Source organism: Muntiacus reevesi, chromosome 2 (genome assembly GCF_963930625.1).
Source record: "Muntiacus reevesi chromosome 2, mMunRee1.1, whole genome shotgun sequence".
Lineage (NCBI taxonomy): Eukaryota > Metazoa > Chordata > Mammalia > Artiodactyla > Cervidae > Muntiacus > Muntiacus reevesi.
In genome coordinates, this window is record NC_089250.1 from 247,944,070 (window position 1) to 247,968,104 (window position 24,035).

At 38.6% G+C, this 24,035-nt stretch overlaps 1 protein-coding gene across 3 annotated transcripts in view; it reads left to right on the forward strand.

Annotated features, from left to right (window-relative positions):
- The first annotated feature begins 3,069 nt into the window (after nucleotides 1-3,069).
- NFATC3 (nuclear factor of activated T cells 3) overlaps nucleotides 3,070-24,035 on the forward strand; it is a 91,892-nt gene continuing 70,926 nt past the window's right edge. For all 3 annotated transcript variants that reach the window (XM_065925602.1, XM_065925603.1, XM_065925604.1), the window contains exon 1: nucleotides 3,070-3,420. In XM_065925602.1, the coding sequence (XP_065781674.1) occupies nucleotides 3,318-3,420 (103 nt within the window). In that variant the 5' untranslated portion in view covers nucleotides 3,070-3,317. The remainder of the gene's footprint in view (nucleotides 3,421-24,035) is intronic.

A 24,035-nucleotide genomic window follows, 5' to 3' on the forward strand; every position in this document is an offset into this window, starting at 1 on the left:
CTCCTGGTTGCACAGTGCTCTCAGGAGGCTGGAGGTGGGTCAGATGGCCGCCTGCCATCTAAAAGAGCTTTGGGAGCTGACCTGAGTCCTGGCCCTGGGTAAGGAAAAGGGGTAGAGAGAATTTGTGTGTTTTTTTTTTTTTTTTAGAATTTGTGTATTGATGTGTGTTGATTCCTCACAGCCTGCAGGGCTCCCAACCATTGACGCCTTTCTTCCAAAGGTGCTAACACTTCCTGCAGTTGATGCTCACTTCTGCCCCAGCCCTCATCACACCCCAGGTTAGGGTTCTCAGTCTCCTTCACAGTAGAAACCTTCCCCAAGACATGAGCCCTTTTAAGTGTTCTCCAGGTGCACAGTGGCTGGGAACACATGCATCGCTGAACATTTGATGAATGGGTGAATTTCTGCAACCGTCTATAGCTTTTCTGGTCCCTGCTCAGTGGTGGGGCTGGCGGGCCCATGATCTCCCTCCTGTCTTCTCCATGGCCTGACCAGCTGAGCCCCTGGTTCAGATAAAGTCATGTGTGGAGGGCAGACGGGTTAGATAAAGGTTCATTTTCTCCATCTAGATGATAACCTGTGAGGTACTGGTGTATATGTGTGTGTGGGAGGGGGGCGGTAGGGGTGACACATCCTGAGATTACATCATTTTATGATGAGGAAGAGGTGAGCTGGCTAAACTTTTGGGGCCTTTTAGTACACGTAAGGGTCGTGTTACATGTAATACTAATTGGCAGACCAAACATCTGCCTGGGGCAGAAGGCTGCAGTTAGTGTGATGTCTGGACTCTAAATTCCATACTTAGGCCCTCAAGGTTGGAGTTCCTCTGAAGGCAGGACTGCTTATTGGAAGGCTCTTTTACCCACTTAATGCTATTTGTTCCCTCTCCTTGACTACGGTTGTCTTCTGCCTTGAATCTTTCCCTCCCCCCACTCCAAGTCAGAGATTAATTCAGGATTCTGAAATGGAAATCTCCTGCTCTAAACCCTTTCATGGTTCCCTCGTGCACTCAGGATAAAGTCCAGAAAGCTCACAGTGGCATGCACCACTCTTCCCCATTCATCGGGCCTTAATTTTGGCTTTTATTCATTGCATGTACTCTCTGGTTTCCAAGTCTTTGGAAATCTGTTCTCTGCCTGGAACCATCTTGCCCATCTCTCCAGTTCCTACTTAGCCCTGCATCCAGGGTGATTATGAGTTTCCTCTGAGTTCTTGGCACAGCCATAATCTCTTTGCACAGTGATTATTAGATTTGCTGGCCTCTCCCTGGTGCCTGAAGGGAGATTAATTTATCTCTGCCTCCCCAGGTCCAGCACAGGTATGGGTACAGAGCATAGGGCAGGAAAAGTTTTCTGACCTCAGGGATGAACCAATCCAAGATAGACAACTCACTGGTCTGGCAATGCTCTGTTTTGCTGACCCTAGACTTAGTTGGGCTTTCCCTAGGATTCCCTGGTAGCTCACATTGTCAGTCCACATACTGAGACATTTCTTAAGGGTGCTCTCCCTTGCCCTCTTCAGTTCAGTTCAGTTGAGTCACTCATGCCTGACTCTTTGCGACCCAATGGACTGCAACACCCCAGGCTCCCCTGTCCATCACCAACTCCCGGAGCGTCCTCAAACTCATGTCCATCTAGTCGGTGATGCCATCCAACTATCTCATCCTCTGTCATCCCCATCTGCCTTCCAGTCTTTTCCAGTGAGTCAGTTCTTCGCATCAAGTGGCCAAAGTATTGGAGCTTCAACTTCAGTCCTTCCAATGAATATTCAGAACTGATTTCCTTTCGGATTGACTGGTTTGATCTCCTTCCAGTCCAAGGGATTCTCAAGTCTCTAGCCAGGGATTTTTTTGTGGATAGTGTAGAATATAACTGGGCTCTTGCACCTGCCTGAGACCCTAGTTCTGGCAACACACTTCTAAGGGTGCTATGCCCTTCAGGGCCTGGAACTAGGAGAGTTGGTCACTGTCACCTCTCGGAGATCTTGGTTCACCCTGTGCCTTGCAGGAGTCCTAAGTAAACAAGCCAGACTCAGCGTCCCTGGGCACAGCCTCCACCCCAGGCTCCAGGAGGAGGCATGTTAGCTTGTCTCGGGGGAAGACTGGCCCGCTGGGGAGGGGCCGAGAGTTTGAAAACTGTTGATACAGTGTCACTTCCTTCCCACTAACAGCCACTCAGTTTGGGTGGTACAGTTTCTCCCGCTTTAATGGATGTGCATAGGGATGCAGAGGTCACAGAGCCCTTACAGTGGCGTGAGTTCACGATGGGCTTTCCCGTTCAGTTAGCCTGACTTACAGCAGGGGACAGACTCTGCTCCTAGGACTTTGCCAAGGCCTGGAAAGCGCCGGCTGTCCTCGAGAAAGCAGCTGCTAGGCGGGCTGGCGGGGGTAGACAAAGGCTCAGTCGGCGAAGCGCGGGCTCCGCCCCGCAGGGGTGGGTCTGCAGCGACGGGTAACACAGGCTTGAGGATCGTCGCGCAACCCAGGTCTTCTCCCGCTCCGCTCTAGCTTAGCTGGAAGCCCAACCCAGTCCCCGCCCTCTGGAGACTCCGCCATTAAGGTTGGGGTGAAGAGATGAGGGTGTGAGTGATAGCCACATAACCCTCCCGAGCGCTGTTACCTTCCCAAAACTCAGCGAGCAGAAGTAACTCTGCGGCCGCCAGTCACCGCACCCTTAACCCCAAGGCTCTTAGCGCCCCTTGCCCAGCTAGGGGTCCACCCAAGAAGGAAGGGGATCTCTGATTGGCTGGTAGTGGGCCCCTCAATCTAATTACAGGGCTATGGACCGACCCCACGCTCTGGTACCGGGTCCAGGTTTAGGAGGTGATGAAGTAGAGGCCAAACTACAACCCCCAAGAGGTAGCAGGGCTACCCGACTCTCCATGATCACATGGCTTTCTTCTCCAGGAGAGGGAGTCACGCGGTAGGCCGGTTGAGAGGGCGGGGCCGTCGGGCTAGCCCGCGGCGCCAGTGGCCTATGGGCTGCCGGGTCAGGCGGGCGCGCGGTAGGGGGCGGGGCCTGGCGCGCGTTACGGCGCGGGAGCGCGCCGGTGGCAGCGGCTGTTGGGGGGCGGGGAATATCGTCTAAGGCGACCGTGGCAGCTTGGGCACCGACGATTGCCAGTGGCGGCGGCTCGTGGTGCGGCTCGGCGCGCGGCCAGTTTTCGAGTTCGGAACGGAACGCTCGGAGTCGCGGTCCCCGCCCGGAAAGTTTGCTGTGGAGCCGCGAACTCCTGGCCGGCGCGGCCCGGCATGAAGCGGCGCTGAGGAGCCGCCGCCGCCGCCGCCGCCTGAGGCCGCAGCACCCCGGGCCACGCCGATGACTACTGCAAACTGTGGCGCCCACGACGAGCTCGACTTTAAACTCGTCTTTGGCGAGGACGGGGCGCCGGCGCCGCCGCCCCCGGGCTCGCGGCCTGCAGGTGGGTGCCGGGCGGGGCGGGAATGAGGAGCGTCAGCTTTTCTCGCTCGCACGAGCTCTCCCCCTCCCTGGTCCCTTGGTCGTCCCGAGTCTGGTAACGTCGTGTGTGTGTGTGGGTGTGTGTGGTGAGTAAAGAGCGGATTTAAACCGCTGAGGAGGCATGTGAGTCGCAGAGACTTGGAAGTGCCTGCGGTCTTGGCTGGAAGCAAACTAGTGGGGACCTGGACTCCGGGGGTTTGGAGGCCGAGGATCGGAGCCGCTGCCCAGGTGGCGTTTGGTTGTCGCTGCTTTGCCAGCGTGGTGTGGAGGAAATGTCCCTGTGAAGTGTAAGCAGGCTTGGTTTTTCATCTATTCTAGGTGTTAAAAACAATCTCCATTTGAAAGATGCGCATTCTGGAAGTGCAGGAGCTCTCTAAAATTCGTGCACATGTCTTTAAATATACTTAGCTACGAGAGTAATGCTGTAGCGTTAAATTTCCACTTGTGCAAGTTAATGGCTCACATTTAATTACAAGTGTAACTATAACGGGACTTTTCTGAAAAATAGATTTCTATTTTTTTTTTGCAGCAAAGTGTTTCGGAAGATTTTAAAAAGTGGGGTGCCTTGTCCGAAATTCTCCTAGAAAGTTCTGGAAGTCAGTTTTTATTTTCAGAAAAAACTCACATCGGAAGATGTTTTGAAGGAGATCCTGTATTGAGTTTAAAGGAGATCGTGAAAGGCTGAGCACCATAATGCTTGGAGGTCAGACCAATCAGGAAATAGAAACAGGATGGCTGGGGACTTAGAACTCTCCTGTGACCTGGTTTGGAATACTGTGGTTCATTAAGTTCAGTTTCCCTATTACTTATGCAAGCGAACTTCAAAAGGGAAATGGATAAGACTAATCCCCCTTTATTCTTTCCGGGTGTTAGGTGAATTACTTCATGTTCATATTGATGTTCAACAGACTGCTCTGTAGGCTTGCACTGAAAAACATATCAGAACGTATTATATAAAAATTCTCTGCGAAGTATTTGTACTGTATTATCAGTTCTATTAGCTTCTTAAATGTTAGATGTCTTTTTCAATCCCAATGACATCGTTTGAGCACCTGTTATGCTCAGGGTGGTGTTTGGTAGTGTTATGATGGGCGCAGAAAGAATTGAGAGGCCCCTCAAGGAACTTGAGAAATGGGATGGAGGCAGTAACCCAAATAACTGTGCTACTTGGCTGACTGAATGGAGTTGCAGCTTATGGTAGAGATAGAAACGGGAAAAGTGGCTTTTGTGGAGAAGGTTGCATTGAATTGTACTTAGATTACTGGGGTTTAACAAAAAAATACATCGTTTGAATGAGTATTTTCATTATAAAGAAGATAAACAGTTGATGATGTCAGCAAACTTTTATTGGACACAAACTTGATTGAGAACATTATATACCAAACATGATCCATAAAGATGTTAGCCAAACATGTAATAAAGAAGAATCATCATGTAGTTGGAATTGAATGTATATCTCAAACATTAAGTAACATTTACAAGCTATGAAGACAGCTTTTTAAGGAATGATTTTTGCCATAAGTCCTCTAAAAAACATTTCGATATGGGTCAAAATCAAAATGGATCTCAAAGAAGTTAAGATTTGAAACTTGATTTATAACTGGTTTTCCCAAAGTTAAACTTGAGCAGTTTTATTTGTGTCAAAAGGTCCATTTTAAAGTAGTCTAGTAGCTATTTTTTTAAGTTTTAAAAATTTAGGATAAAGTATACATGACACAAACCATTTTTAATTGAATGATTCAGTGGCATTTAGTGCATTCATAGCATTGTGCAACCACATCTATCTAGTTTCAAAACATTTTCATCACCCTAAAAGGAAACCCCAAACCCATTAAGCAGTTGCTCTTCTTTCTCCCTTGCCCCCTTCCAGTCCCTGGCAGCCCAGTCTCTAATCTGGGATCTGTCTCTATGGATTTATCTATTCTGGATATTTCATATAAATGGAATCATACATATATCACCTTTAGTGTCTGGCTTTCACTTAGTGCAGTGTTTTTGTGGTTCATCCATGCTATAGAACATAGCAGTATTTTGTTTCTTTTTATGACTGAATTATATTCTATCATACATTTACTCTGATTTCTTTATCTGTTCATCCATTGATGGACATGAGTTTTTTCTACCTTTCGGCAGTTGTAAGTAGTGCTGTCATGAACACCTACTAGCTAATTTTTAAATTCTGTTGAAAATGATATGTTAAATGTTCAGAATTAAGGTTTCAAAGTTATATATCATATTAATTTTCTTTTAAAAATTTATTTATTTATTAGGCTGTGCTGCGTGTTAGTTGAGGCATGTGGGATTCTAGCTCTAACTCAGGATCAAACTCAGGCCCCTGCATTGGGAGTGCAGTCTTAGTCACTGGAGCACCAGGGAAGTTCAAAATTAATTTTCATTTTATTAAGCATAATTAAGAGTGTGTAGTTTGAAGGACTAAGTGGATTAACTAACATGCTTTTAGGATGATAAAATGCAGTAAGGTGGGCCATGAGAGTAAAACTGCTTACTAGAATTCATATCAGTATTTGGTCATGTCAATGAGTTTACTTGTGTCTGAGTTCTCTTTCTCAGTAGAGTGGAGCATTCCACGAGGGCAGGGGTAATATCAGTCTCTTATTTACAGATGCCTAGCAAGGTGCCTTTAACATAGTAGGCACCAGTATTTGTTCAATTAATGAAAAAGTACCACTTAAGTTTTGAGTCAGTTTTTCTTTTTTTTTTTTAATGGCAAGGGAAGTTTATGAGACTTGTCTTAGTTCTTTGACTTTTATTGGTCAATACCATAAGACCGCAGCTTTCGGTCATTTTGGGTTCCAGGTTTTCCCTCTCTCTAAAGGCTTGAGAGTACTTGTGTCATATCTAAATTTCCATACAGAAGATCTTGAAAAATATTTGGAGGTGGAGAGGATAGTGGATGGAGACTGAGGACAAGGCAAGAAGCTGAATTTAGTGAATATCCTTAACAAGCTTGTAAAATACAAATTAGATGATTTGACACTTGATAAAGTCAATACATTGTGATTGACTTAAGTTTATTGCTTACCAAGGTATTTTGAGATTTTTTTCCATTAAAGAAAATTTAAGATTCTAGAGTCTTTAGCTTTTTTTTTTTTTTTAAATATGAGGATAGTGTTAACTTTGACATTTTTCCAGTTAAAAGTGAATCAAAATACTATGTTTGCATTTCTTTTGCTTAATACCTCGTTTGAAAATGAAGATATACCTCACGAGTAAATAGAGAATTTTACATTGGTGTTTAATGTATTTCGCTAATATTATTTGCCATCATGAAGGATAGCTTCTGGCGCTCTATTTTAGTGTATTGATATATATTAGTTAGATGTTGTAATATTCTTTATGTTTCAGATTTAAATTTTCATTCTTAGGATTTGTTCGTTATTAAACATTGACTTTCTAGTCCTGGAGGAGAGTCACTAGGAGGAGAGTGTGCTGTAGGTGTGTTGTATTTTATCTGTTGTTCCTTTTTAAAAGGGGAGAAATAGATGGGATATGTGTTTTTATTAGAAATTTACTTTATGATGTGTAGTTTTGTCAGATACCACTTTAATATGCAGCTTTTTCACACATAAAATTGAGGGGAAATTTTTTTAAAATAAAAATTAAAAAATGAATTTGAGGAACTTTTTCTAGATCATTGTCCTAATCTTAAATCTATAGTGTTTGACTGTTTAGTGTTTGGACATCTGATTCATGTATTCTTTATAATTTACTGTCTTTTGGATAAGTTCATTTTCTCACTTTTTTGTTTTTATTAAAATTTGTACTCTGTTTTTGTTCTTGTGTTTTATTTATTTTTTGTTCTCTTGTTTTAAATGAGATAAAATGTATTTAAAGGTCTTAGCACAGGCCTTGGCCCAGTGATACTCAGTAAGTGGTGGTAATTTTTTTTCAAAATGATAAGGTTTTTTTAAAAACACCTACAAATTGATGATTGATTATTTTTTATTTCCTCCTATTTCTTAGACCTTTTTTCTTCTTCTTCTTTTTTTTTTTTTTTTTTCTTTTTTTGCTTCCCTGCCCAACCCCCTCCTCTTGTCACCTTTTTTCTATAGTAAGCTAAAATATTGAGAGAGAGACAGTAAGGGCAGCTGAGAGATCCAGTCTTTTAAACCTTACTAAATGAGTTGGAATATTTGTCTTAAATATTTTAATTTTTTCCTTTTAATTCTATTCCTGTTTTCAGTGTTACCTCCTTTCTCATATCTTACTAAATATACACACTGAATGTCATTTGCTTTTAATTACATTTTTCTACTTATTTGAATTAAATTGTTACTAACTCAGTATGGTGTGAAGGATGGTTGCTTTACTAACCATACTAAGTATAATTGGATATTTAAATCAGTATGAAAAAAGGGAAGTTGCGTGTATGGTTTCCTGTAGAAATTAATGGTGTGTTTATACAGCACATTAGATACTATAAAGGAAGATTTGATTACTGCTGAACCTTACTTTCATACTATAGGTCAGCTTTTTCCTTAGACTTGAATGCAGTGAGAATATATATTAGGTGATTGAGTCAGTGATAAACGTTTCACTATTTCACTTGGAAAAATAATACTCTGTTTCCTTGACATTTTTCCTGATAAGAAGTAGACAATGCTCCTGAGGGTATTAGCAGAATTTTGTGATGGAGATTAGTGAATAACTGTGTTTTAGTGAGTATGGGGGAAAATTGAGGAAAACATTTTAATTGTTTTGTTAAAACTTTATCATTGTGAGAGCATTGCTATACCTGTGTTTTCTTAGATTTTCCCATTTGCTAATTGTTTTTGTTGTTGTTTATAGTTGGTCAGTTCAGTTCAGTCACTCAGTCATGTCCGATTCTTTGTGACCCCATGGACTGCAGCACACCAGGCTTCCCTGTCCATCACGAACTTCCAGAGTTTACCCAAACTCATGTCCATTGAGTTGGTGATGCCATCCAACCATCTCATCCTATGTTGTCCCCTTCTCGTCCTGCCTTCAATCTTTCCCAGCATCAGGGTCTTTTCCAATGAGTCAGTTCTTCACATCAGGTGGCCAAAGTATTGGAGTTTGAGCTTCAAATCAGTCCTTCCAATGAACACTCAGGACTGATCTCTTTTAGGATGGACTGGTTAGATCACCTTGCAGTCCAAGGGACTCTCAAAAGTCTTTAGTTGCTCAGTTGTGTCCAACTCTTTTACTTCCCCATGGACTGTAACCTGTCAAGTTCCTCTGTCAGTGGGATTTGCCAATACAGAAAGGTTATTTTGGCATATATTCTAAACTATTAGCAGAGATAAACTATAGTAATTTTATTAGATGATATAAAAATTAAAACTTGGGTATTGTGTATATTGCCAAGACACTGCGGGGAGGGTCTAGTAAGTCCTGAAACTTAAGTATTTAAGGGCATTTGAAATACTAACTTAAGGTAAGTTGGAGAATCAACTTATTATTATGACTTGCCTTTCGTCAACCAATGAGCTTTGCCTAAAATTACTGTATGTATTTTTACTGAATTATATCCCAGACCTTGCTTTTGAGTCTTGCTCTGCGTTTATTTTTTCAATGAAGTGTGATCATGAGGACATTTTTGGTAAGAAAATGTGGAGTTCATTGTTCTTCAGAAAAAATGATAAGTAAAATACTAATATATAAAATGGAAACATTTTAAGAGAAGATAATGAGTTGTGTTACTGATTGTGAAGTTTAATGTATCTTTTGCTTTCCTTCTTAGTATGTGATTCAGTATGCTGATGTTGGTGGTGTTTTATATTTAATAAGAGGTGGGATTGAGGAAGCCAGAATACATTGAAGTCAATTGCATTACTCCTAAGAGATAGGAAACCTGAGGAGGTTGAGCCTCATTTAATAGTAAGCAGTGGTTTGACTGCTCACAGCAGTAACATAAATAAGGAAGGTGTTGTCTAAAGCTGTTCTGGTGGGTCAGGGGAGTAGACATAGCAGACTTGGCAGTAAGCCTGGCTTCTAAAACAAAATCCAAGTCATCAAATTTGCCCAGGCATGCCATATGAGGTTCAAGTAACAGTGGAATTTAAGAGGAGTGAATTTGTTCAGGGAGGCTTAGGAGAGTCACAAGCAGTAGCAAGCTTTTTTAACAGCCATAATTTTAGCTCATACATAGCGTGAGTTTGCATATATTTCAGTATTTCTGGTAATGTTCATATAATTATATAGCATGAGTCTCACCTGTTTTTTTGAATTCAGTGTACTTGAGAAGACAGGAACAATTGGATCTGTAAGATTTAAGCAGAATATTCTATGAATTGTCTATGAATTGATAGCTGAACTTTAGTTGTTGGGACAGTTTTAATTAACATATTGATATTCCTGTGTGTAAGGGAAATGTGTCTTTATGAAAACCTGAAAATCTCAGGTACACTGGAAAAGTCACTCGAAGGTTTCTTTTTCTTACAAAATGTCCAGTTTCTATTTATCTTATGTTTCAGAAGTGGGTGAGATTTTTAATGTTTTAAAATCTATTTTCAGTGTCTTAAAATTTTTATATTTCTTAATTTTGTATTAAATTTTTATCACCTTTGCTGTTTAATTAGAAAATAGGTAGGATTATGTGAGCTTTGAAATTATAACTTTTTTAAAAAAAGAATGTTGATTTATATCACATATAAAAATATTTCTGAAAACATTTTTTCCATCATTGGCCAGAACACTTTTATTGGACAGTTTGTGAGTCATACTTAAATGTAAATATTTTTCAGTATTAGTTTAAAATAAAAATATTTATTTATTTTTAAATAAAATTATTTTTAAATTAAAAAATAGCATTGAGGAAAAATATGACATTCAGAAATTGTCGAAGCTAGATGATGGATATATGGGAATTCATTATAATATTTTGTATTTTTATGTATGTTTTAAAATTTCCATGATAGAAAGTTTTAAAATGACAAACTCTTCAAGACTCTCTATTAGGATAAGAAAAATATTCACTTAAAAAATAACATTGTGAAGTTAATAGAATTTGCTGTGGCATGTACTTTTTTTGAAAACTGGTTTAACAAAAGCTAGTTGTGGTATGTCTGATTTCCAAAACCCATTTCTCTCTTTGGGTAGAATTAGCAGTGGGAGGTTGGTGTTGTACATAAATTGGAAGGAAACTGATCTTGTGATGTGCTTTTGAGTAGGTATTTTTTAGTTTTTCTAAAATACTTAGTTTTTCTAAAATATTTTCTAAGTAACTACATGGGATCGGAAAAATTCACTTACTATTTAATGATTGAAATTATTTAAAAGTTTTTTAATTTTTGAAAAGAAGTTTTAATGTTTGACCGTGTTGCTTATATCCATCAGTCTAATATTTATTAAGTATTGTCAATCTCTTAAACTATTAAATTTATTATGAAATGAAACTAGAGAACTTGAACTTAATTTTAAGACTAGATTTTAAATCTTAATGGGTAGTCTTTCCCTTCTCCAGGGGTTCTTCCCAACTCAGGGATTGAACCCAGGTCTCCTGCATTGCAGGCGGATTCTTTACCATCTGAGCTACAAGGGAAGCCCTGTATGTAATTAGTAGAGATTAATTCACAAAAATAATGCACATATAAATTCTTTTGATTGTGTACCTTTCAGAGCAAAGAAGATCTGAAATTTATATCTTATGTTTTGCCATTTATGAATCATACTGAATTCTAAAGGAATATAAGTTTTAAGCTTGTCCTTTATATAAGGAAAGTCTTTGGGGAAAATATAGAAATTTATATCTAAATGTTACTTTTTAGGGAATTCCCTGGTAATCCAGGGGTTAAGAATCCACTTGCCAGTGCAGGGGACACAGGTTTGATCCCTGGTCCAGGAAGACTCCACATGCCATGGGGCAACTAAGCCTGTGCACCACAACTACTGAAGCCCCTGAGTGCTCTGCACACCACAGTGAAGACCCAGCGTAACCTAAATAAATAAATGAAGTTATTTTTTAAAAGTTGCTTTTTAATTTTTTTATTGTTGTATAAGCATTTTAAAGAAACTTGATATTTCCTCTGCCAGCAACATTTCCTTATAGTTTTCACTTCCTTTCAGTAAAGGTTCAGTAAAGAATGATGTTCGGAAATTGTTGAAGTTACATAATAAATGTATGGGGACTAATTATACTGTATTCACTACTTTATGTTTGAAAATTTCTATAATAGAGAGTTTCGAAACCTTTAGGCCATGATGCAGAGTAAGAAATTTTGTTTTAAGCCAGCAAACAGATACTTGTTTAAACAGAGAAAACTGAGACGGAAGTATCAGTAAAGTAGCATTTACCTTTATTCTGACATTATTTTCTTATTTTCTTCTTCATTATTTTAAAACATTGTTGGTCATGTCTCACTAATAGATAACTACCTTCAGTTTGAAAAACGGCTCTAGAAGATGGTTTCATACTTCTGATTATATTAAAATTGTTAGGTCATTGACAAGTTATTATTCAAACCATATTTCCTGTGTCTGTAGTTCTTTAATACATTACAGAAAATATTTTTTATTGTGGTTGTCATGGTTGTCAAGAGGGGAGAGGAGGGGGAGGGATGGACTGGGGATTTGGGGTTGGTAGATGCAAACTATTATATTTAGAATGGATAAACTACAAGGCCATACTGTATAACTATATTCTCCTGGGAACAATCATAATGGAAAATAATATTTAAAAAAGAATGTATATGTATGTAAAACTGAGTCATTTTGGTGTAAGATTGGCACAGCATTGTAAATCAGCTCTACTGATTTACATTATTTTTTGTTGAATTAGCATATTGCTGTCTTTTTATTTTATTGCTGTCTTTTATACAGCATATTGCTGTATTTTTATTGCTGGATTTTGCCACTTCCTGAAAATGAGTTATATCTCGCCCTTTCTCTCTGCTCTTTGTTCTAACTCAGGTCTTGGTCAGCTTCTGTTTGGATTTATGTAGTTTCCTCTTCATATTTTATTCCCTAATTCAGTTTTAAAAGTCACAACTACAATTATCTTTGATTCTTACTCCCTTCTGTCTATAATCTGCCTCTATACTGGTTTTCCTCATTGTGTTTTACCTTTTTTATATCCCTTACTCTATACATTAATATAACATTCTCTTTATTAATATTAATTTTGTAAATTAATATCATCTTATTTCAGCCCCAGTATGAAATCTTTCTTTCTACCCGTTTGTCTGAACTGCCTCTGCCAGCCACATGTGGTTTCATAGTCTCTTTTGTGAGACAGTTTAGAAACATTATTTTGAGGTAGTATTGAACTATGTCTGGGTTCTAAATTCATATCCATTGCTAGTTGAGTGACACTGCCAAAAAGCACAGAATAATTTCAGGCTTATTTAATTCTTTCATTTTATAAGAGAGGAAACATAGGTTCAGGTTGGCTTGCCCAGGGCCATTTAACTAGCTAGTTACAGAACAGAGGCCTGGGATCTCTGGCTCCTAGTTTTTGTTTTTCTTTAGTAAATTGCTTAATTTCTACTTAAAAATCCTGAACTTTTTTTTGCCTAGCCTGTAATTTTCATCATTTTTGTAACTTCTGTTTTTTTGTGTGTGATGTTAAGTAAATACTTAACCCAACATTATTGAGTATCTATTATATGCAAGTTATTTTTATATACATTATTTCTAAGTCTTATGATAACCTGAAGAGGTAGGTACTATTTCTATTTTACCTGAGGAAGCATACATGAAGATAGATTTGACCATCTAGAAAGTAGAAGGGTTGAGATTTGAACCCTGGTTTTCTGACTTGGAGAAGGAAATGGCAACCCACTCCAGTATTCTTGCCTGGAGAATCCCATGGACGGTGGAACCTGGTGGGCTACTGTCCATGGGGTCGCAAAGAGTCTGACGCAACTGAACGACTTCACTTTCACTTTCACTTCACTTTCTGACTTGGGCTCTTTCTGGTATTCCTCTTGCCTCTCTACTCCCAGAAAGAGTTCAAGTACAGAAGTAGGTTTTCCTTTGGTAAAACCAAGACTCATGATGAGCACATGGAATCAAACATACCTGAGGCAGAATTACCTGTGTTCCTATGACCAGACTTTCTACTTTGCGCTCAGAGTGGCCGCTTGAGGAATGCCTGGTACTCCTGCCTGCTCTAGACATTTTTAAATGGTAGCTGTAGTGAAGCCAGACCAATAAAGAGTACCGCACAGCTAACCACGCTCAGCCAAAATTTGGCTCTTTTGGATTTCTTTGCTTTCTTATGGATCTGGAGGTCGAGAAGTCATACTTTCTAGGTTTTAAGTAGTGAGGATTTGATCTTTCTCTTTAGTAACTCTCTCCCAAGTTGTCCTAATTAGGGTCTGGTTTGTGGCCTTGCAGGCCAATTATGCACTTCTTAAAATTTAAAGCAGTTTTAGATTTGTCATGAAAATTATCCTAAACCTAAATTAGACAAAAGTTCAAAATTTTAAAAATGCTAAATTACTAGTTAAGATAGTTTTTTTTTTTTTTTAATTTTTATTTAAACATTTGCTTTTAAATGCTTCAGCAGATACGTAAGTACTACTTTTTTCTTTGGTTGAATTTAGAACTAAAGTAAAACTACTCTACCTTCTATAGCCACTAGTTCTGACACTCATTTTTTCCTTGATATTTTGATCAGTATGCCATATGCCACACATTCTTATCTCCCAAGACCAGTGCTGCCTCTGGGCTACTCTTTGTCTACTACCTGTTTCTTTTTACAAACACTCATGACTCTAACCAGAACTCTTCTTTCAGAGCAAAAGCAAGAAGGTTCTTTTGTTATGTTACTGGTACATGTTGACTGATCATTGTTTTGAAACTTTCTTTGACTTTTTATCATCTGATCACTGTTTAAAGGAAATAGTAGTGCTTTTTATTTTCTAGTTTAAACATATGCAAATTAGGTATGTTTGGGCTTGACATTTGGTGAGGGCAGGGGAAGAGACACAAACACTGACTTCACATGCTTCTTTTTAAGCATGAGGACAGATTTTTCCAGAAGCCTAAAGCAAATATAACCTCTCATTTCATTGACCAAAATTGGGTTACATTCCCTTTCCTAAATTAGTAACTAGTAAAGACAAATGGAATTATTCTTAGCCAACCAGGCCCATCCCTTGGCCTGAGGAGGTGATTGGCTTTCCCTGAAGTACAAGACTGCACAGGAGAGGAGTGGAAACGTAGCAGAAAACCTGTTAGGAGGAAACGGATGCTGGGGGCAGGAGGTTTGAGATCATCCAAAATAATCCTCTGCTTTTTCTATACACAGTATGTTAGCAGTTGAGGAACTTTAAAATGTAGATGTGACTTTTCCTTTGCAATTACTTTTACTGGCACTTGAGTTTCTTGCTTTGTCAAAGTTCTTGCAGTAGACAGGGGAGCCTATATAAGTGCAGGGAAAGAGGATGAAGGTAGGTTTCTAGTGGGCTTGGTATCTGGTGGATGGCATATATGAGGCACCAAATCATGTTCCTTGTATGGTTCAAATGGAATCAGATGGTCTTGCAGACATACAGAAACATAAGGAGAGAGCCTTCTAGTTAAACCAATCCCAGTTTTTAAAAATTTTTATTTATTTTTTAATTGAAGGATAATTGCTTTACAAAATTTTGTTGTTTTCTGTCAGACATCAGCATGAATCAGCCAGAGATGTATGTGTGTCCCCTCCCTCTGGAGCCTCCCTCCCCATCCCGCCCCTTTAGGTTGATACAGAGCCCCTGTTTGAGTTCCCTGAGACATACGGCAAGTCCCCATTGGCTATCTATTTTACACATGGTAAGTGTACATTTTCATGTTACTCTCTCCATACATCTCACCCTCTCCTCTCCTCTCCTCATGTCTATAAGTCTGTTCTCTATGTCTGTTTCTCCATTGCTGCCTTGCAAATAAATTCATCAGTACCATCTTTCTAAACCAATCCCAGTTTTTAAAAATAGATATAGCAGAGTATTTTTTGCATGCTTTTTATATTTACCTAATCTGTCTGTGTAGATATCTATCTGTCTGTCTTTCTTTTGGTCCTGCCTTGTGACTTGCAGGATCTTAGTTCCCTGACCAAGGATTGAACCTTGGCCCTCGGCAATGAAAGTGTGGCATCCTAACCACTGGAGCCCAAGGGAATTCTTTATAAATGCTTTTAAAGGTGTTCTATTTCATCTTTTATCTTTAAAGCTAGTCTAAAAATAACTTAACACTTGTTAAAAAATAAAATAGAAGGATACGCATGGGAAAGAGAAAGTAGAAACCAGACAGGGACATTGTATAAGATCTCAGAGTAACTGAGTGGGAAGGGACCTCTAGATCATTAGCTGAGTGAATATACTAAAATGTTCAGTCTTTTAATATAGCTAACTGTGTCAATATTATTATGTATGAATGTGATTCAGGTTATTGGAGTGGATGTATACTAAATACAGCAGTAATACAGGTATAGAGAAGGCCCTCTGAGAGCGTAAATGACAGTTTAACTTGGAGAGGTCACAGAAGTTAAAGTAGAGCTGAATCCAATAGGATTATTTGCCTAGATAGGGTGGGAAATACGTTTCAGGCCCACTTGCAAAAACACAAGTTAGTGTGGTCCCTTCTTGTTGGAAGATGAGGCTGTAGTATGCAGATGTGGCTAGAGGAGAGCCTGTTGTGCTGTATTAAGGAGATGGATGTTAGTCTGAAGACAGGGAGCTGTCAAAGAATTCCAAGCTGGACAAGAATGTCAGATTTATGACTTAGATCTCTCTGCTACACTTTGAATAATGGACTGGGTAAGGCAGGAATGGAGGCAAAAGCAGTTTTGTGTCTGAGAAATGATAATGGCCAGAGGAGCAGAGATGGCAAGTTGGGAATGACACTGAGATAGATTTAGGGGAAAGCAATCAAAAGGACCTGGTATCAGCTGAGTAAAGAGAGGAAAGAGACTATGATTATTTCTTTTTTTTCTAATTTGGGTCAGTTGTGATAGGAGAAGCAGATTTGGAAGTAGGAAGGGGGAAAGTGATTTAATAAAATATACCAGGCACTGGAAAAGTCTGGGAGGCTTATATACTGTTTTATCAGAGTGGAAAAGTATGGAGAAGAGACTAGACAAAGTAAAAAGGGGATTTGGGCTTTTGGTGGGGTTTAAGTTGTGGGAAGGTGACTAGGAAATGTATTATAAATAAACGTCGTTTTTGTAAGATTTGTTATGCAGTTAAGAGTAGTTCTCTTCCTGGTGTGGGAGAGGGGAACACCTTTACAAAGGAAAATTTATCCCCAGCTTTTGGGCAGAGGGAGAGAGAGGATAGAGATGTTTTCCTGTTTGCTGTTTTTCAGTTGACTTCAGCTCAAATAATCTTATGCCAAAGTAGCATATTTTGGAATAGCATATTGTGATCTCCTTCAATAATAAACTATTTATTTGAATTGTGCTATTTGATAAGTTTTGACACATGTGTATCTATGAAAATTTCATCACATTAAAGATGGTGAACATGTCCATCACCTCCGAAAGTTTCCTTGTATGCTTTGTCATCATTCCTACACTCACCTTTCCCCTTTTCCCAGACAGCCACTGAAATCACTATAGAAAACATATAAATGGAATCATGAAGTATATAGTTGGTTTTTTTTTTTGGTTCTAGTGTCTTTTGTTTGGCATTGTTATTTTGAGATTCATCCATGTTAGTGAGCATATCAATAGGTCATTCATTCTTACTGGAGAATAGTTTCCATTCTATGCACATCCCACAATTTGTTTATCCATTCACCTCTTGATGGACTTTTGGATTGTTTTGGCTTACAAGTAAAGCTGCTCTGAACATTATATATAAGTCTTTGTGCGGGCATTTATTTCTTTTACCCTTAAATCTGTGGTTGGTCATATTGTAGGTGTAAGTTTAACTTTTTGAGAAACTAATAAACTGTTTTCCAAGGTAGATGTATCATTTCACATACCTTACTAGCAGTGGAAATGTACATCTCCACGTTTTCACCAATGTTTGAATTGTAATTTTAGTCCTAATAGGTGCATAGTAGTATTTCCTTGTCATTTTATATTTCCCTAATGACTAATGCTGTTGAACATTTTTTTATGTGCTTTTTCGCCATCTGTATGTTTTTTTTGACGAAGTGTCATTTAAATCTTTTGCATATTTAAAAAAGCTTTTTATTTCAAAATAATTCTAGATTCACAAAGTGTTGCAAAAATTATAGAGAGGGAATTTCTAAGTACCCTTTACTCAGTTTCTTCTAATGATAAAATCTTGCAAAACTATAGTATAATATCAAGACCAGGAAAATGACATTGCTGCAATCCACCAGACTTATTCACTTGTTACCATTTTTATGCTCACTGTGTGTGTATGTGTGTATAAAATGTTACATAAATTGAGTCATACAGTGTTTAACCTTTCGAGCCATTCTAATGTGTGTATAATGGCATCTCATTGTGGTTTTAATTGATATTCCCCTAATGACTGCACTGTTATGCATCTCTTTAAATCATCCATGTATCATTTTTTGGTCAAGTGTCTATTCAAGTCTTTGCATCCTTTAAATTGTTTTTTATTGTTGAGTTTTGAGAGGTATTTTTTTTAAACACAAGTCTTTATCATATGTATGCTTTACAAGAGTTTCTCCTAATCTGTGGCTTGTCTTTTCATTAACTGTCCTTTGCAGAGATTTTTAGTTTTGATGATGTTTGTTCCTTTATGGATTATGCTTTTGATGTTATAGCTGAGAAATTGTGCCTAACCTAGATAACAAAAAGGAAGCAGACCTCATAGAGAAGAAACTAGTAGTTTCCAGTGGAGAGAGGGAAAGGAAGAGGGGCAATAGAGGGGTAGAGCATTAAGAGGTAAAAAATATTAGATAGAAAATAAGCTACAAGTATATATTGTACAACATGGGGAATATAGCCTACATTTTATAACAACTATAAATTAAGTACAACCTTTAAAAGAAATAAAATAAATTGCAAGAAAAAAAGAAATCTTTGCCTAATCTGAGTTCACAAAGATTCTCTCCAAGGTTTTCTTTTGGAAGTTATATAGTTGGGGTATTGTATTTAGGTCTGTGATCTGTTTTGATCTATCTATTAATTTTTTGTGTATATGGTGTAAGGTATGGACCGAAGCTCACTCTTTTTACATATGGATGTCCAGTTCTTTCAGCCCTATTTCTTGATAAAGCTATCCTTTTTCCCACTGCATTGCCTTTGAACTTTTTTGAAAACTCAATTGACTATATATGTATGAGTTTATTTTTGGACTCTTTTCTGTGTTGAGCTGTGTGTCGGTCCTTTACCATTACTATACTGTCATTTCTGTACCTTTAGAATACTCTTGAAATCAGATAGTGTCATTTTTTTTCAAATTTGTTCTTTTCCAGTATGTTTGGCTATTCGAAATCTTCTGCCTATCCGTATAAATTTTAGAATCTGCTTGCCATTTTCTACAAAAATGCCCAGTAAAATTTCAACTAGGATTGTGTCAAATATATAGATCAGTTTCAGGAGAACGAATATCAGTATTGAGTCTTTCAATCCAAAAATGTCTCTCTTCATTTATTTTATTAAATATCTTTATTATTTTATTATATTGCTGCTATTATTTAATTTCAATAGTTTGGAGTTTCTAGTGTACAAGTCTTATACATCTTTTGTTTGATATATCCTTATGTGGTTAATATTTTTTGATGCTATTGTAAGTGTTGCCATGAACGTTAATGTACAGAGTTTGTGTGAGACCTTTGTTTTCATTTCTCTTGGGCATATACCTGAGAGTGGAATTGCTGGATCATAAATTAATTCTATGTTTAACCTTTTGAGGAACTGTCAAACTGTTTTCTAAAAGAGCTGCATCATATTATATTCCTATTAGCAGTGTATGAGTGTTCCAGTTTCTCCACATCCTTGCTAATACTTGTTATTTTTCCATTGTGCTTTCTCAGTGTGCTTTTGATTTGCATTTCTTTAATTACTAATTATGTTGAGCATTTTTTCATGTGTTTACTGGCTATTTTTACATCTTCTTTGCTGAAATATGTATTCAAATCTTAAATATATTTCCATTTTTAAATTGGGTTGTTTGTTTTCTTGTTGAGTTTTAAGAATTCTTTATATATTCTGGATACTTTTTGAGATTATATCCTATGCTTGAGAAACAGTACATTCTTTTCGCATTGTATGCATTCCATCCTGGAATTCCCCAGACTCCTGGTTGAATTTTTAAAATTTACATAGGTTAAAGTTTCATTCTTTGTGATGTACGGTTCTTTGGGTTTTGGCAAATGCATAGAGTTACTTATTCCTTACCTCAATACCATAAAGAACAGATGTGTTATTTTAAAATTTCACCCACTCCCTCTTTCCTTTGTGTCTGGTTTCATTCACTTTGCAAAATGCATTTAAGATTTATTCATGTCATTGTATGAAGAACTATCTAGTTCCTTTTTATCACTGTGAAGTATTCCACTGTATGGATGTATCACAGTTTATCCATTCACCTGTTGAAAGATATTTTGGTTCCTCTATTTGGCAGTTATGAATAAATCTTCTGTAAAGAGTCACATTCAAGATTTTGGTGACCGTAAGTTTTTAATTCACTTGGTCTTCTCTATACAATCATGTTTTGGTTTCATTAATTTTTCTCTGTTCTCTGCGTTCGTCTTCGTTATTGCTTTTCTTTTTTTTTTTTTTTTAATGAGTTATAATTTTATTTTATTTTATTTTTTTTTATTAGTTGGAGGCTAATTACTTCACAACATTTCAGTGGGTTTTGTCATACATTGATATGAATCAGCCATAGAGTTACACGTATTCCCCATCCTGATTCCGTTATTGCTTTTCAAACAGAATTTTAAAAAGAGGAGTGGTTGGTATATCTGCTTCTTCAAGGAGATCAATACAGGTGCAGTGAATGGATGAGACTTGAAGCCAGATGACACTGAAGAGTGAAGAAGTGGTGACAGTGACAGTATATTACTCTTTTTAAAAATTTAGTTTCTGGAGCAAAGTCTTTCAGCTTTTTCATTATTGACATTTGGGACTAGGTAACTCTTTGTTTTAAGGGGCTGAGGAAGTTGCCTGGTGGTCCAGTGTTTGGTACTTTATGCTTCCATTGCAGGGGGCCTGGGTTCAATCCCTCTTTGGGGAGCTAACATCTCATGAGTTGCTTGGTGCAGCCAAAAAAATAAGTAGAGGTGCTGAGTTGTGTATTGTAAAGAAGTTGTGTATTGTAAATTCTTTAGTAGCATCCTTGGTCCCTGTATGCCAGTTGTATCCCTCTAGTTGTGACAGTCAAAAATGCTTCTAGACATTATCAAATGTTCCAGGAGGGCAGAATTGCTCACTATGAGAAGCAAGTGTGTTAGAGGAAGGAGGAGAGAGAAGACCCTAAAGAAGAACTCAGATATCAAGGAAGCTTTTTTTTTTTTTAATTACTTATTATTTATTTTTAGCTGTGCTGGGTCTTGCTGCTCCGGCTTTTCTCTAGTTGTGGAGAGTGGGGCCTACTTTCTAGTTGCATTGCACAGGTGTCTCATTGTGGTGGCTTCTCTTGCTGTGGAGCATGGGCTCTAGGGCACGCAGTCTTCAGTAATTACGGCACATGGGCTCAGTAGTTGAGGTTTCTGGACTCTAGAGCACAGGCTTAGTAGTTGTGACTCGAGGGCTTAGTTGCTCCTTGGCATGTGGGATCCTCCCGGACCAGGGGTCAAACCTGTGTCTCCTACATTAGCAGGAGGATTCTTTACCACTGAGCCATCAGGGAAGCCCTTAGGGAAGCTTTTTAAAGGAAATGAGAGATTAAGGGAAGTAGCGAGTGAGAGAAAGAGAGAAGGGGAAGGTTGAAGTTATAAAAGAGAAGATAGCTGATGGAACTTGGGTGTGGAATTTAGATCAGAGGTGGAGAGAATAGGTTTATATCTGAGACAAGGCACTTTTTTTTATGAGAAAGGAAATGAAAAGATGATTATAGAATTTGTATAGATACATATATTTTTGAGGGTGGTATGGAAGATACTTGCTTTCTGCTACCTTTGTCAAGTAGGGTCAAGATCCCTTGCTAAATGAGGTGTCACTATGGAGAAGATGACTGAAGAGATGAGACGTTTGGGATATGAAAAATAAGGGAAGGAACTGAGCAGAAAAAACTGATGAAGATAAGACAGTAAGTGGTAGATTTGACTTTAAGGCAGTGTTCCCCATTGTAGTTTTCTCCTTTAAATTCCCCCATTTAGCCTTTTTTTTTTTTTTAAATTAATTAGTTTTTGGCTATGCTGGATCTTCGTTGTTGCATTCGGGCTTTCTCTAGCTTAGGTGCATGGGCTTCTCATTGTGATGGCTTCTTCTTATTGCAGAGCACTAGCTCTAGGGCATACAGGTTTTAGTACTTGCAGCTACAGCCGTGGGCTGGGTAGTTGTGGTAACAGGGCTAGTTACTCCATGGCATGTGCCAGCCTCTCGGACCAGGGATTGAACCCGTTGTCCCCTGCATTGGTAGGCAGACTCTTAACCACTGGACCACCAGGGAAGCCCCGTTGTCATTACTGTTCTATATACTTCAGTTCAGTTCAGTTGCTCAGTTGTGTCTGACTCTCTGCGACCCTGTGGACTGCAGTACGCCAGGCTTCCTTGTCCATCACCAACTCCCGGAGCTTACTCAAACTCATGTCTATTGAGTCAGTGATGCCATCCAACCATCTCATCCTCTGTCGTGCCCTTCTCCTCCTGCCTTCATTCATTCCCAGTGTCGGGGTCTTTTCCAGTGAGTCAGTTCTTCAGGTGGCCAAAGTATTGGAGTTTCAGCTTCAGCATCGGTTCTTCCAATGAATATTTAGGACTGATTTCTTTTAGGATGGACTGGTTGGATCTCCTTGCAGTCCAGGGGACTCTGAGGAGTCTTCTCCAACATCACAGTTCAAAAGCATTAATTCTTCGGTGTTCAACTTTCTTTATAGTCCAACCCTCACATCCATACATGACTACTGGAAAAACCAAAGCTTTGACTAGACAGACCTTTGTTGGCAAAGTAATGTCTCTGCTTTTTAATATGCTGTCTAGATTGGTCATAACTTTTCTTCCAAGGAGCAGGCGTCTTTTAATTTCACGGCTGCAGTCACCATCTGCAGTGATTTTGGAGTCTGAAAAAATAAAGGCTGTCACTGTTTCCACTGTTTCCCCATCTATTTGCCATGAAGTGATGGGACCGGATGCCATGATCTTAGTTTTCTGAATGTTGAGCTTTAAGCCAACTTTTTCACTCTCCTCTTTCACTTTCATCAAGAGGCTCTTTAGTTCTTCTTCACTTTCTGCCATAAGGTGGTGTCATCTGCATATCTGAGGTTATTGATATTTTTCTCAACAATCTTGATTCCAGCTTGTGCTTCATCCAGTCCAGCATTTCTCATGATGTCCTCTGCATAGAAGTTAAATAAGCAGGATGACAATATACAGTCTTGATGTACTCCTTTCCCAATTTGGAACCAGTCCATTGTTCCATGTCCAGTTCTAACTGTTGCTTCTTGACCTGCATACAGATTTCTCAGGAGGCAGGTAAGATGGTCTGGTATTCCCATCTCTTGAAGAATTTTCCAGAGTTTGTTGTGGTCCACACAGTCAAAGGCTTTGGCATAGTCAATAAAGCAGGAGTAGATGTTTTTTTGGAACTCTCTTGCTTTTTCTATGATCCAGTGGATGTTGGCAATTTGATCTCTGGTTCCTTTGCCTTTTCTAAATCCAGTTTGAACATCTGGAAGTTCACGGTTCAAGTACTGTTCTATGTACTTAAACTAATTCATTCCTAAGGTCTCTTCCAGGTGCCTGAGTCTCTTCTCAATACTTTCAGACACATTAGTCGGTTTATCAATTTTATTTTCTTGGAAATTTCTCTCTAAATTTCTCTTCTAAATTTCTCAAACCTGGACTGGTTGTACAGCTTAGGCAGTTGTACGTCTGTCATTGTGAGATCTCTTCTGCATCATCTTAAGGAGTCCCTTTGCCTTTTGTTGCATTACCTGTTTCTTGGCTACATATCATATAAACTCCTTTTACTTGGTTACTTCACACTCATTTTGGTGGAGTATTTACTCCAGGAGCATGTGAGAGGTAATGGGAGGTAAATATTCAAGAGCTTACATATAGGTTGGCCAAAAAGTTTGGGTTTTCCTGTATGATGTTATGGAACTTTTTGGCCAACTCAATGTTTTTAAATGTCTATATTCTCTCCTCACACTTCATTATTCCTGGTTTTAGATATCTAGATTAGATATAATTTTTTCTCAAGTTTTGGAAGTATAGCTCTCCATTTTTCTTCTAGCTTCCAGAGTTGCTTTTGAGAAGTCTGATGACGTTCTGATTTCTGTGTTCTTCATGTGTAACCTCTTTGTCTCCTTCCATTCTTTTAGGGTTTTTCCTCTTTGTTCCTTGTATTCTGAAATTTAATGATGATGTATATCAGTCAGGATCTGTTTTTCACCCATTGTGCTGGACTATCAATAATCCTTTATTCCTCTTCATTTTTCTATTCTCTTCTGGAACTTAAAAAAGTTTCAACTGGGACTCCTGGACCAATTCTGATATTCTCTCCCATTTCTTATTTGTCCTTTTGCTGAACTCTTTGAGTGAATTTCTTCAACTTG